The sequence below is a fragment of the Acomys minous genome (genome assembly GCF_964271855.1).
Source record: "Acomys minous genome assembly, chromosome: 2".
Taxonomy (NCBI): Eukaryota; Metazoa; Chordata; class Mammalia; order Rodentia; family Muridae; genus Acomys; species Acomys minous.
This window is the reverse complement of record NC_140484.1, coordinates 17,414,259-17,429,719: the sequence shown is the minus strand read 5'-3', so window position 1 is coordinate 17,429,719 and position 15,461 is coordinate 17,414,259. Positions and strand designations below refer to the sequence as shown.

The window sequence follows — 15,461 nt, the reverse complement described above, 5'->3', positions numbered from 1 at the left end:
AGAAGACAAAGCAGAGTCCATCATGCACAGGGAGAAAATGAAGGGAAACAAGAAAATAACTATGTATGTTGACAAATTGTAGGTTTATTTTTCTTTCTTTAATATTTTTCAGTATGATCTTTATAATGTTTTTCTGTAATATTCTCCCTGCCCATTCCATTCTTCAACCCAGCCTGGCTAAAGAAAAAAGACCACAACATAGTCAGAACCAAAGGAGCATTAAAGAGCGTGAGTGAGATTCTGGTTCCTGGTTGTTTTCTTTTTTTAGATTTGGCATTCCTTTCCAGGCCTTGCCAGCCTTCATTGTCAGGCTGGTTTTTTTTTTTTTTAATCTAATATAAATCCCACAGGCTGAAGTTAGGTTCCATTTCTTCTTTTTATCATCTCTCTTATTCAAAAGATACTGTGTATTGGAGCTTACCACAGTTTCATGGTTTAACCCCCAGATGTACGTGGCCTGCCTCTAGCTTCTTTCAAGCCTTTGGGTTTCTCAGAGGATGCTCTGCATGCTCACGGAGTACTCTGGTAGTCTCTGGAGCTGCCTTGCCTCTTAGGAACCTGGAGTCTTCAGCCCTCTTATCTCCTGGTCTGTGTCCCTTATCAACCTGGGATTCCTCCCCCTTCTTTCCTGTCTGTCTTCTGTGTATAGATGGGCTTTGCTTGCGTGGGGCTGTAGTAACCAGGTAAACATCACTGTGGGCTCTCGGGGCTGTAGTTAAGCAGAGAGAAGAACACTAGCTGACAAACTATTACAAAACAGGATGTTATTAGAACATCCTCAGCTGGTTTGTGGGTAAGAGCAGACTCCTTATTCCCCAAATATTTGGAATGAACTCTAAATGACAGGAAAGCATGTCTCCAAGCAAGAGATCCCCAAAAGACGGCAGCAAATGTGCAAAGGCTTTGAGGGTGGCTAGGGGGCGGCAATATCCAAGCTTTCCTCTGGGCTGTGTTCTACTCACTAGGGAAACCAGCCAACCTTCCCTCTGCCTCCCTGTGACTGTCCACACTATTCCCTACAGCACTGGGACGGTCTGCCACAGACACAGATAGAAATGTGGAAACACAAAGTGAGAGGGGCCTTTATACAAAGGATGGGAAGAGGCAACCTGGGCTACAGGCATCTGTGGGTGAAGAGAGAAAGGAGCAGTAAGTCCTTGAGTGATCTGAGAAAATTTCTCTGAGGAAGTCCAATTTTAACTTGGCCTTGAAAGAAGAGCCGTGATCAGCGATTATGAAAGGAAAGGGCATTCCAGCTGAGCTAGAAAAAGAAAGGCAGCACAGAGCCGACAAAAAATCTTTATGCCGCTGAAGCAATTCTCACATGCCTGAGTCTCTTCTACCAAAGTGGGAAACTAGGAAAAGTAAAGATATTTGTCAAACATAATTTTTATTCCTCTGGATGCCAAAACAGCATGTTTTTATCATTTTGATGGTGATAGTTCTAAAATCGCTCGCACCCACTCTTGCCTCAGCCAACGATCCTAAATATAACTTCATCTTTTTCTTGATGACGCAGGATCGCAGTCATGAGAACCTAGTTATTTTGTGCTGCCTTCTAACCAGCCCTCTGTCTGCTCACCACCGCTCTCTCTGACCCCACTTGTCAGCTGTTAGCTCTCTTTGGGTCCAGCTCAGGCAAATCCTGCCTGACCACGCTCCTGGCAGAAGGACTCTTGTTCTGTGCATCAACTCACAGTTTCTGTTCAACCAAAAAACCGAGTAAATGTGTATGTGTTATAAAAACCGTCTGCCTCAGATGCAACAAGCGCTGGGCAATGCTGCTTGTTAAACAAGTGATGGATTGGACTTTGACTGAGAGCCTCAGGGTCAGGTAGTTCCTTCAGGGGCCGGATTCCAAGCTGTGCAGAGTTGGACCTCTAGATAATGAGGCTGTACCCGCTATTTTTGTACTGTTGCTTAACAAGCCAAATTGCCAACTGGCTTTGGTTCTAGTGACTAACAACTGTTTTTTCATGCCCTGGTGATGCTGGTTACCATGGTGCTCTGGATGACACAGTTGGCTTTTTCATAATTACCTTTTAGTAGCTCAACAGATTCTTCTGTGTGTGATAGAGGTGTTGATTATTATTTCTCTAAAAGATTGTGACTTCAAAATGGGGATGCAATTCCTTGTTATTTTTAACCAGAAAAAAAAGGACCGGGGGGGGGGGGGGTTAGGGGAGTTATTTCTTCAATTCAGTTTGGTTGGTGTAGGATGGGGGTGGGGGGAATGGGGACATTTTTGTGTTCTCTTCCAGATCTGTGAGAAGATGAGTGTATAGAAATGATTGCCTGTTTTACAGTAGTTCATCCTTAGCTCGCTCCAGTGGCTGCTACAATAGTAGAGAAAAATTAGGAGCTTGGAGCTCTGTGTTAACACAGACGCTGTAATTGTCGGCATGATTAAACCTCTAGGGTCAGTAAGGTGGTTCAGCATGTAAAGGTGCTTGCCACCAAACCTGATGGCCTGAGGTCCTCCACCCGAGTAGATCCCTAGGAGCCATGTGGTGGAGAATGAGAGCCAACTCCTGAGAGCTGTCCTGTGACTACTGCACAGGAAGTGTACCATGGTACACACATGCCCACGCACCTCCCTCCCCCAGTCAGTCTATCAAAAACATTCTTCTTTGTTGTTGTTGTTGTTGTTGTTGTTGTTGTTGTTGTTGTTGTTTTTCGAGACAGGGTCTCTCTGTGTAGCCTTGGCTGTCCTGGACTCACTTTGTAGACCAGGCTGGCCTCGAACTCACAGCGATCCGCCTGCCTCTGCCCCCTGAGTGCTGGTTTTAAAGGGGTGCGCCACCACCACCCAGCTTCAAAACATTCTTAAATACATACAACCAACAGAGCCACCCTTTAAAATCGAACTGCTCTTGTAGCCTGAGATTATTTAGACTTATAACACTACTTTAGAAAAAGAAATGTGATCCTGATTTTTAACTTTTAAACTGTCCTTATTTCGGGTTTTTGAGACTATGCTTCACTACATTGTCCAGAGTGACCTTGAACTCTGAGTCTCCTCCCTACCTCAGCCGGTTACATGCTGAGATTTATAGGTGTGCGCCACCATGCCTCCCCAACCTTTAATTCAGAGATAGCAAAAACTGAAGCCTTGAAAGAAAAATAATAAAAATAGCAATGACACTCCCTCTTAGTTGCAAATTCTTTACATTTGAAAAAAAAAATTATTTCAAAACAGAAACTTGGTTTTGCTCACTGTGACCATGAAGTCAGCATTTTTTAAATATCTCCATTATGTGCGGAAGGCATGTGGGACCTGTCAATCAAGTGTCTGGAGTTAGGTTTAGGGTTAATCTGGGCCAATTTTTCTCATACTCAAATGCAAGAACCACCTAGGGGTCTTAGTGATATGCAGATTCTCACACCAGGACTAGGGTGGAGCCTGAGCCGAGGGAGGAAGCCGAGGAAGCCGGGTTTCTGGAGGCCCCCAGTCTCCTGAGCCAAGGACCACACATGGAACAGCAAGTGTCAACAACAGCAGGCCTCAAACCCTAGTGTGTGTTCAGCATCTTCTGTAGAGGTCTTCTTGTCTGCACTCCCACTTCGCCCCCAAGATCCTGATTCTGCATCAGAAGTGGGGGCCCAGAAAAGTACCAAGATAACATTCATGCTGTTGCACAAAGGAACAGTGGCAGCAGGTCACAGAGTGAAGGAACGGAAGATGCTTCAGGGATGCCAGAAAGCGCATAGAGCCTCTGTGTCTTACAGAGTGAAGGCCAAGCGCGCAGCAGAGGCAGGAGGATGATCCCTGCTTTCCTTTGTTCTCAGTTACCAAGCAGTACATTCTCCCAGCTTCTGTTTTCAGTGCTGGAAACAATCACTTTACCAAAGTGCGATGACCGTTTTTGAAACAACAAGGAATCAAATCAATTATTGGCTGTTTTCTCATGGCTGAGAAAGTACGCTAACAAGGTCCGTGAAAGCTCTCTGGGGGACATGCCTAAACCATCTATAGCCCAGGATCCTATATTGTTCAAGCCGTTGAAGGTTATGTCAACTTCTTCCAATACAAACATGTAATGGTTTTTTTATTATAATTTATTCAGATTACATCCAGAATGTTATCCCCTCACTTTGTATCTTCCCATTCCCACCCTCCCTCCCTTTTCTGCCCTATTCCCCTCCCCTAGACCTGTGACAGAAGGGGCCCTCCTCCCCTACCAAAAGGCCACAGCCTATCAGGTCTCATCCCATAGCCTGCTTCCCCTTCCTCTGTATGCTGCTGGGCCTTCCCACCAAGGGGAAGTAATTAAATGGGGGGGGGGGAGGCACCAGAGTTTGTGTCAGAGGCAGTCCCCATCCCCAACAACCATAGAGAATAAGCTGTCCATTGGCTAGATCTGAACAGGGCATCTAGGTTTAATGCATGCATTGTCCTTGGTTAGTGCAACAGTTTGTGCAGACCTGCCTGGGTCCATATCTGCCCGACCTGAACCTAAACCCTCTGGGTCCTTCCATCCCCCCATTCTTCCATCCCACTCTCACCATTCCAAGCAAGTCCAGCAGTGAGTCCCAGCATCTGTCCTGATCCCCTGCTGAGTGAAGTCTCTTAGAGGACCTCTATGTTAGTCTAATATCCACTTATAAGTGAGTATATACCATGCATGTCTTTCTGGGCCTGGGTTACCTCACTCAGGACGATTGTCTCTAGTTCCATCCATTTGTCTGCAAATTTCAAGATTTCTTTGTTCTGATAGCTGAATAGTGTTCCATTGTGTAAATGGACCAATGTTCTTTCTCCATTCTTTGGTTGACGGACATCTAGGTTGTTTCCAGATTCTGACTATTATGAATAAGGCTGCTATGACCATAGTTGAGCAAATGTCTTTGTTGTATGGTGGAGCATCTTTCAGGTATATGCCCAGGGGTGGTATAGCTAGGTCTTGAGGTAGCACTATTCCCAGTTTTCTGAGAAAATGTGTAATGTAACATTTCTTTAACTACCCAAATTTCAGTCTCTTTAAAGCAGGGCTTCCAGCCTAGGCTGTATTAAATTCTGGGGCAGGATAAGTCTTTGTTGGCATTGTGGAAGCTGTCTTGTGCATCATCTGACACTTAGCTTCATCCTTTGTTTCTGCTCACTAAATGTATACCCCAAGTTGTAACAGCCAACCATGTTATGCAGGGGTAGGGAATATGCAAATCCCCCCCAGCTGATAACCCAGTCTTTAAGCAGTCTGTCTTAATATGTAGTTAACCCTTGAAGGGATCTGCCCTGTTACTTTGGATGTTGATGCCAGGTGATGGTAGAAAGTATTCAGAGAATTATCAATTCTCCCCGCATTAGGAGCACACCTTGAGTTCTGGGACAACAAAAAAAGACTAGCTGACTTATAGTAGAGGGGCATTTAATTAGCCTCAGACATGTGAAAAGCCTATTAGTGTAACACCTCAAGTCTGTCTCAGAGGTGATTGGTACAAAGGCCACAGAAGATGCCTTCCTAAATGCAGCTTCAACAGTCACCAAAAGTAACTACCCTATGCTTTGTGAGAGGATGCTGTACTTAGTTTATGGCTATAGCCATTCTGTGTAAATTCAGGAAGTTCTTCTCTTTCCTGTGAAGACAGCATCTTACACTAGATGCACCGAAAGGGTGTAGGGTTTGCTAGGCATCCCAGCTTCTTCACAGCTGTCAGACAATAACCATGGTGACACAAATCCTTCCCCTATATGGGTGTTTTAGCCTGTATTAAAATAACCAGGTTCAAACCAGAGCCCTGAGAATGAATGTATGGCTACCAGTTTAGAAGTAGGATACCAGTGAACCCAGAGTAAAATATACTTTTTACAATTCAGAGACAAATGTAGACTTTGTTTTAAGAAAGTTCATTGGAGAGGCAGGCAGATCGCTATGAGTTTGAGACCAATCTACAGAGTGAGTACCAGGCTACGTAGTGAGATCCTGTCTTACAAAAAACCGGGGTGGGGGTGGAGGATGGTGGGATGGGAGGGAGGAGGAGAGAAGGAAAAAGAAAAGGAGGAGGTTAGAGATTAGATTAGATTAGATTAGATTGGCAGGGCTGGGGAGATGGCTCAGTCAGTAACATTCCTGCCACACAAGCACAAGGGCCTGAATTTGGAACTCCATCACCCAAACGTGAAGCTGCGTGTAGCCGTGGCAGAGACAAGAGGACGCCTGAGGGTGGCTGGCCAGCTAGTCTTACTAAATTGATGAGAAGTTCAGTGAGAGACCTTGTCTAAAAAGAATAAGGTGGACAAGAATAGAGAAGGACACTCAGTGTTGGCCTCTGAGCTCCATATGCATGGGTGAGCTTATGTGGGTGCCCGCACATGCACATACATACACACACATGCACATGCATGTACACACGATGGGGGAGGGGAATATGTATTAGCATAAAACCCACTGCTTATTTACCTTTCAGCCTAGAGGTTATCCATCCATGTCACAGTTGTATGCTCAAGGGACATGTAAAAAAAAAAAAGCCTCAAATGCAGTAACTAGCAGTGAAGAGCTCTCTGCCTGAAGAATTACCTCCTGCCTCTGATGTACCGTAAGCCCACAGACTTAGCTGACTTAAAGATTGTTACGTTGCCTATTTTTAGAAACTGAAGGGGTAATTGTGCCAGGCCCCATCACTTTGAACATGGCAAGGGTGTGCAGAGCAGATCAGCCTGCTCCCCCGTCCCCCCTACCCCCCCGCCCCCCGCTACAGCTGTAGCTCGGCATGGTTTTGCTTTTGTGCACATGTTGTGTTGTTAGCAGTCGTGATTCTAAAAGAACACTGCCTGCCCTAGGAATATGGCCACCACGTGAGAGGGGACTGTTTAATGAAAGTTGAAAGGAGAGTTAACTTGTTAAAGAATATACATGGGACACCATATGTTCCAGTGGGTTCCAAAGCCAAGCTGGGGCCTATAAAATCATTTCTCACTCACTCCTTGGGGAATCAGTTCTCAGTAACGCCTCACCCATCCCAAGGATCGTCTGTACTATCTAGAAAGCCTCTGGACAAACCGGAAAGTTCTATATCATTGTAATCATCACTAACTTAAATCCTCTGACGGATACCCTACTTTTCTACAGAGTTAGGGACAAACTGAAAGGACTGGGCTGGTGTTATGAAGACATCTGACAGTCCCTAGTCAATATAGAGGTGGCCCAGCAGGTCCCAGTCCAAATTCATGGGATCTCATGGGGACACAAAAGAGGTAAGGAGGCCAATGTAAGCCACTCTGCCAAACATAGCAGCGACCCACGCAGCAGAAACAATGCAGGCTGGAGACCAGCGTTTGCCGAGGATAAAAGGGGGTATATTAGGCTATCAGAGCCCTGTTACTCCAAGCTTGCCCCCGTCTGTGAGTTTTAGGCACTTTTAAGTCATCCCTGAAAGCCAATCAAACCTCTGATAGCAGAAACGACCCTCCTAAGGCTCCGCTTTGCCACTGTTTGCTTTCAGATGCTCCCCTTCCCCCTGTGACTAAGACCATGCTCCTGTTCACCATTGTCCCCTCCACAGAAGAGCGTAAGTGGTGTCCTCTCCTGCCTCCAGTCTTCTATGGCCTCACTTATGTCCACTTTTGTCACCACACCCTAGAACACAAAATGACAGAAAATACTGCCAACCACACTCACAGGCACAGTTTCCCAGCTCCAAACCACTATTGCTCTTTAATTTTGATGCATTCCCCTTATGAGGCCGCTTCTGCCTCCCACCTTCATGTGGTTTGTAGCTTTAGACCTTACTAACTTCGTTCAGCCATGAGATATTTGAGCTTTTTATTCAGCTGGCTTTATTCAAAAGAAATTTGCATAGAGATATAATTCACATGTCATAAAATCCACTCTTTTAAATGTATAATTTGCATTTTTAGTATACTCACAGAGCTATGCAAGCATCACTGCCATCTGATTCCAGAATAATTCCTCATCCCAAGAAGAAACTCTGAGCTCAGTAGCAACCCATTTTCTCCGTTCCATCATTTCTGGCAGCCACTAGTCTATTTTCTTCCTCTGTAGATTGGCTTGTCTTGGAAATTTCTCATGAACGGAATCATAGAGCAGGTGGTCATGTATGCCTGGCTTCTTAGATTTATTATGTCTTCAAAGCTCATCTGTTTTATAAAATTACTTTATTCCCTTTTGCAGCCAAACAATACTCCATTGTATGGGCTTACCACATCTTATTTGTTTGGAAATGTGGGTTGTCAAGACTTTTAGGCCATTATTAATAATGCTAACCATACATTTTCGTCTATGTAGCAGTGGGATTGCTGGGCCATGTGATCATTTATGTTTAATATTTTGAAGAGCTTCCTTAGCGCCACAACAGTGATGCAGGATCCTTGTTTTCCGTCTCTTCTGCAACCCTTGTGATTTTTCCTACATTTATTCTAGCAGATACATTGTGCTCTTCATTTCCATTTGATTTGAATTTCCCTAATGACTATGACGTGTGTTCGGCATCTTTTCACATGCTTATTGATCGAGTTCGTATCTTCCTTAGAGAAGCACCTGATATTCAAGTCTTTTGTCAACTTCTGTAACTGAGTTGTCTTTTCCTGAGCTGTAGTGGTTCTTCATATGTTCTAGAGACATGGGACCGATATGTTTCAGTGGCCTCACATGAGACCACTTACAACATTCCCTCCTGGGGCCAAGGGCAAGAGGGATGCTGGGATAGGACTCTGAAAGGCCAACTTCTGTAAGGGAAGGAAGGACCTGAGGTGTCTCCCTGTTGAATTAGCTCAAAAAGGAGTTTTATGACTGCCACCCCCTATTTCCTGTCCCAGGCTGTCCATTAAACAAAGCTGTTTCCTTTATTTGTTTGTCAATTTCTATGGCTGTGAAGGGAAATTCTTACCTTTTATTAGTGTGTATTAATTGTACTAAATGATGGGCTTTTCATATACACATTACATATTATGATCATATCCACGACCCCCTAGGGTATCTCAAAGGCTGGTTGTAAAATGTTTCTAAATGGCTTATATCAGTACTGCATCTCAGTATCTTGATTAGCATATAAGTAAACCTTAAAATTCCTTTATGATCCTCAAATTGACCTTATAAGGTATAGAACATTTTTTTAATATATCTTTGTTAGAGTAGGCATACATATCTTCCTGTGTATAAGCACTATGACCTGTGCACAGTGGTCAGAGTACAACTCTGGATGTCCATATGTAGAAGTTATTTTTAAAACAGTTAATTCTGTTTGTTTATTTGATTCTAGCATATGAAGTAACCACACTAACTGTGGAAAGTGTGGCAGTGTTGTATGTGTTCTTTGTGCCACAGCACAAAAGGCATTCAGTTATAGCAAACAATTTTAAGAAATCGGTTTTCCTAGATTTTCCATGATGTTAGTCATTTGTCATCTGCTAGCACATGTTAGCAGGAAAGTGAGAACAGGTGCCATAAGTTTAAGTTAAAAAATCTGTTGGAAAAAATGTTTAGCATAACTAATTTAAGCTACAAAATGCTTTAGTCCAATTGGGTAGGATACAGTTGTTTCATAGGATAACTTTCTAGTGCACTGTGGGAGGGCTGGAATATTAATCTAATCCTATAGTATTGTATCAGAAATTAAAATGTCTTGGTAACATCAAAATCAGCTATGTGTTTTCACTTGGTTTCCAGCCAAGTTCAGTTCACCAAATACTTATCAGCTGTTGGGTGGGTGAAAGGGCCTGTTTAAAGATGTGATCCTTTGTCCTGAGGAAGCTCACCCTCTGAGAAAGTCCCACTAATGTAGGGTACATGAGTCACTAGTTACAAGAAGCAGAAAGGTGCGATGGCACCCAAGGCTTGAGAGCCCGAGGCAGCAGGAAATTGGTTCTGATGCTAACAGCTCTGTCTGGGAGGGCTTTTCCTGAAGCTGTAACCTGAAGGGCCACCAGAGATGCAGTGAGGGAGGCCACACTGGGAGCTATTAGAAACTTAGCAAGTGGAGTTTATCTGGAATGCCCAGAGGATAGACTGCTGGTGGCATGCAGGGCGGAGGTACAAATACGGGGAAGAGCCACAGTGTGCAGTCTTGATTTTACCAAACTGAGTGTGGGCTTGGTTCTGTAACCTTTGTGTTAGCCCCTGTGTTGCTTGTATTTGTTTCTTGTCCTGTTGCCATGGCAAGGACAACTTAAAGAAACAAAAGGTTTCCTTAGGCTCACAGTTCCAGAGACTGTGTGTGTGTGTGTGTGTGTGTGTGTGTGTGTGTGTGTGTGTGTGTGTGTGTGTTTCCACCATAGAGGGAAGTCATGGCCACAGGAACTTAGTGCTCCTCATTGGCTCCTTGGTTGGGAAATAGAAAGTGCCAGATGCTGGTGCTCAGCTCCCCTCACTGTTTTTAGTCAGTGGTTGGGGTGGGTCTCCCCATTGCTAAGAGCCTCTCTAGGTAATCTCCCACAGACGTATCCAGAGGCTTGTGCTTGCATTTCAGGTGACTCTAAACCTTGTCGAAAGTTCTTGACCCTGGCTATGACATGGCTAGAAGTGTAGACATAGGTCGAAGTTTAGGTAGAAGGTGGGAAAATTTTAGAGATCATTCATAGGTGGTAAAAATAAAATAAAATAAAATAAAATACCATCTTTCAAATTTCATTTCCATTTAAAACCCCAAGGAATAGCTGTGTCTTTAAATTTTGATAGCTGTGATGGTTAATCCCAATAGCCAACCTGGTGAAATCTGGAATTACCTGGGAGATGGGTCTCTAGGGTTACCAGTGAGGCTTATCTTGGTTGGGTCCATGGGAGTGGGGAGACCCGCCTATGGGTGGCACCATTCCCCAGGCTGGGATCCTGAACTGTATAAAGGGAAGAGCAATCCAAACACAGGAAGTCATCTTTCTCTACTTCTTGACCAAAGATACAGTGTTCCTCCAGGTTCTGCTGCTGTGATCTTCACCTTGGTGGGCTGGGACCTCAAACTGTGAGCTGAAATAAACCCTTTCTCCTTTGTTTTTTGGTCGGGTGTTTTATCACAGCAACAGGGAAATTAAATGATAGCTAATTATGCTTCTGGACCACTGACTGCCCCTCTTTATTCATGAATGGTACCTTTAACAATAAACAAACAAAGCCTGATATGGGGCTTATTTTCCCCAAAAACTAACTCATCTGAGTCAGTTATTTTTCCTTATAAATGTCTTAAATATCTCATAGCCAAGAAAGAATAACCACTCAGGTTTGCATTTTAGAAACAGGACAAGGAAATGTGTCTATATTATAAAAGGAAACAGATTGACCTGAAGGAGGGCTGTTAGAAAGAAACTTCAGCCAGGCCTGATGGCAAAGGCCTATAACCTCAGCTTCTCAGAAGGCAATAACATCACAAGTTCAAGGCCAGCTACATAACCTTGTGAGACCCTGTCTCAAAATACAATGTTTTGGGGAGGATGGGGGTTCCCATAGCTAAAGAAAGGGAAGGCTTCGGAAAGGGGCCAAATTCAGCTGCTGAGCTGCTGTCCAGCCCTGGCACGTTTAGGCTGCACAGCTTCAGGCTCATCCCTAACCCATCTTGGGCCTCGGTTCTTCGCTTTGTAAGAGGAATATAATACTGCTCTTCACCCCCAGGGCTCTCTTTAGAGGATTAAATAACTTGATGTGTGCCAAGGGTTCCAACTAGTGTCTGGCATATAGTAGGAATTCCATAAACATTAGTGGTTATTAAGCTGTTAGGCAATAAAAAACAAAATATTGGCCATAATAGTCGGAACGGCTCGTCTCTGTGACAAGTTCTTGATAATAAACACCTTAAAGGAGGATTTATTTGGCTTCTGGTTTCATCCTGTCCCCGCGGGGAGCAGCTCACATCATGGCAGACATAAAGCAGGCAGAGAGTGGCTGTGGATACAAGCTTTCTCCTCTTTCCCCTTACATGACACCTGGGCTGAGGCATGTGGAGGTGCCACAGGCACCCAGAGTGGATCTTCCTTGCTTCAGTTAATCCTTCCTGGAAATGCTTTCATAGATACACCCAGAAGGATGCTTCAATAACCTCCTAGATCTCTCTCAGTCAACCACGCTGACAGGTGATCAAGGTGACCACCCCATCTGCCTGTGCTGCTTTACAGTTTACAAAACCTGCTTACAACCCCACCAGCTGCATGGCCAGGTCATGGGCCCTGGTCCTGGTGACTCTAGTTATATTATTGCAAACAAGTCACCCCCAAACCAGAGGGAGAAAACAATCCCCGTTTTATTGTGCTAATGGATTCTATGAACTAGGCCCTAAGAAAGATACAATAGGATGATATTTCTCTACTTTACTAGGGAAGACAAAAAAAAAAAAAAAAAAACTGTGTCAACTGAGACCATAGCACCCACTCGCAAGGTGGCTTCTTGAACCATGGTGGCCTCAGGGTAGTCAATAGACTCAAAGTGTTTCTACAGCAGGAGGTGTTGTATTTTATGACCCAACCTCAGGAGTAACACCTCCTAAGTATTATTGGTCTGAGCAGCCACAAGCCCAGCCAAGTTCAGGGGCAGGATATATTAGCCACACCCTCCCATGGAGGCAGTTCCAGAGAGCCAGCAGCCTTGTTTATGAATCACCACACTTTACTAGTCCCTGATTCCACGTGAGAGACAGAAACTCAGTGGAGGCTAAACAGTTTGTCCAAAGGCAGTAACGGGTGTGACTAAAGCAGGGAGGCAGACTCCTATTGGCTTGCCCTTTCAATTAGGTTATTCAGCCTCCTTCAGCTAATGTATGCTCATTAATGTGTGAAAGTTCAAAGAAAAAAATGTAACTGGGGACGGGTGTGGTGGTCCATGCCTTTAATCCCAGCACTCGGGCGGCAGAGGCAGGCGGATCGCTGTGAGTTCAAGGCCAGCCTAGTCCACAAAGCAAGTCTAGGACAGCCAAGGCTACACAGAGAATCCCTGTCTCAAAAACAAAAACAAAAAAACTGGTTGTGGATATGTTAGATTGCTTCCCTAAAAAGAAATGTAGATATAAAAGGTTCTCAGAAGCAAGGAGAAGTGGGTGGGAGTGAGGGAGGATGGAGAGAGTTTGGATAGCAGTGGTGTGGAAGACACTGCTTCTAATGGCTCAAACCACAGTACAGCGCCGTACTTGGCAAGACGGCTCACGCATGTCTTGTACTTTCTACCTCAGGAACTGCCACTTCAGATATAGCCCCTGTTGCTTAAAGAATAGAAGACCACAAAGAATACTAAGACCACCTAGCTATCCCTGTTAAAGTACAGAATATGATTTTCAACAATTTCTTAGATAACTAATAAACAGCCAAAGCTTAGACTGACTACTATTTAAGCATAGTGTAAATACTCCATTTTTTTCAGAACAGCTAGTACCCACAGACCTGAGTCAAAAACATGATGAAGGTTGAGATGATAAACATGCCAATTAAATTACCTTGATCTGACCATTATATATTATGTAAATGTTTTCAAGTGTCACATTGTACCCTATAAATGTGCCCAACCTATATGCAAACTGAAGTTATAAAATATAATCAAGTGCCACATGTTGATGTTATGACCAACAATAAAATTGTCACCTAGTGGTGTCATCACCATCTTAGTTTACATAACTGCTGTCTTAGTTAGGGTTTCTATTGCTATGATGAAACACCATGACCGAGTTGGGGAGGAAAAGGCTTAACTTGGCTTCCATATCACACTCCATTATGGGAAGCCAGGCAGGAACTCAAACAGGACAAGAATCTGGAGGCAGGAGCTGATGCAGAGGTCATGGAGGGGTGCTGCTTACTGGCTAGCTTCCCATGGCTTGCTCAGCCTGCTTTCTTATAGAACCCAGGACCACCCGCCCAGGGACACCACCACCCACAATGGACTGGGCCTTCCTCCCAGCAATCTCTAACTAAGAAAATGCCCTGCAGCCTTGCCTACAGACCTATCATTCAGAGGCATTTCTCAATTAAGGCTCCCTCCTCTCTGATGACTCTAACTTGTGTCAGGTTGACAGAAAACTAGCCGGCGCACGTGTACTCTGTGATAGTCACACAGTGAAACTGCCTAACGGGTAGGATCTGAGAACCCGCCCCTATCACTGAACAACACACACGATGTTTCTTCTGTGTATCAGGGTTCCATTGGCAAGAGCCTGCACACAAATTCCCTATTTTCAGACGGCCCCCGGGGTGAGTTCAGTCCTGATTTTGGTCAAACGGAAACGTTGTGTTGCTTTTTTCACAAGCAGAAGTCTCCGGAAATGATCCAGATGCTTAACCGTGGTTTCGTTTGTTCTCCAGGGAAATCTCACCTGGCCATTGTCCAGAGAGTGAATAATGAGGGCGAAGGAGACCCTTTCTACGAGGTGATGGGCATCGTCACACTGGAGGACATCATCGAGGAGATCATCAAGTCGGAGATCCTAGATGAGACCGACCTCTACAGTAAGTGTGTGTCCTTGCCTATTCTCAGGGTCCCCTTGCTTTCCTGTGAGACTCCCAGGAAATGCAGCAGATGGATAAGTAACATAAAAGGGAGTCAGTGCAAGTTCCGTGCACTGGTGTGTGTCATGCCCCTCCACCCAGTGCTAGCACGGCAAGATACCCTGATCAAATCATCCCGAGTCACTGGGGACATGCTGGAGACGTATTATCAGCAGGGAACTTTCCAGAACACAATCAGAACTGGGAAAAGATAGCCTGGCTGTCAAATGGAACCGGATGACAAAGGAAAATACAGTGTGCCCGAGAGGAGGCCGAGGGGGCTCTCTGCTCTTGTTCTTACGCCTGTATTGTTCCCATGTTGGCCTTGTCTACCTAGAGGCAGGGCTCAGCTATTCTCACACCTAAGCACCAGTGAGCAGTGAGCGCTGTCATGGCCTTGCCCGTTGCCCAAGCCAAAACCTTAAATGCCCCTTGTTGGATACTGTTCTTGTCCCTCGTGCCTTTCAGCAACCCTCCCAAGTTTCCCAGGCTCTTTCCTGCTCTCTGTATCAGGTCTCTATGTGTCTCCTGTTCCTGCTTCTGCCTTTGGACTCTTCCTTTCCCCTCCACCGACCCCCACCCCCACACACACACCTCAGGAACAATATGGACTTCTCTTTGCAGAGAGTGACAGCTTTCGGCTCATCAGCCTTATCAAAGCTTTGCATGGCAGCAGTACAAGGGCTTGCTTTGTCTGTGGAGTTGGAATGTTATCTAAATCCATGGGAGTCTCTGGCCAGGGAATGTTTCCTCCTCAGAGTTTCATCTCCTAGGATAGCCATCCCCTTCCCTTCCCAGGGAGAAGTCATTAGAGATGAGCAGCCCCGGGTTGCCAGAGCCATCTTCCAGACCCTGCTTCCTCACAGAAAACAGCTTTGATACCATATGGCAGTGATACCTTTGGGCCAAGGAGAGATCAAATCTAAAACGTGAGCCAGCCCTCACGGAAAACAAGCTCAGTGTCACAGCACCTCCTTTCCGGGACCTGATAATGCTGTACTCAGCATTTTCAAACAAGATGGAGCTCAGAAGGGGTCTGTCCCATTTCAGGCTC

The 15,461-nt window shown here is 45.0% G+C and overlaps 1 protein-coding gene across 2 annotated transcripts in view; it reads left to right on the top strand.

Moving 5' to 3' along the window:
- Positions 1 to 15,461, top strand: part of CNNM1 (cyclin and CBS domain divalent metal cation transport mediator 1) — a 56,061-nt gene that overhangs the window by 10,691 nt on the left and 29,909 nt on the right. For both annotated transcript variants that reach the window (XM_084754525.1, XM_084754524.1), the window contains exon 2: positions 14,225 to 14,368. In XM_084754525.1, coding sequence (XP_084610651.1) covers positions 14,225 to 14,368 — 144 coding nt within the window. The remainder of the gene's footprint in view (positions 1 to 14,224; positions 14,369 to 15,461) is intronic.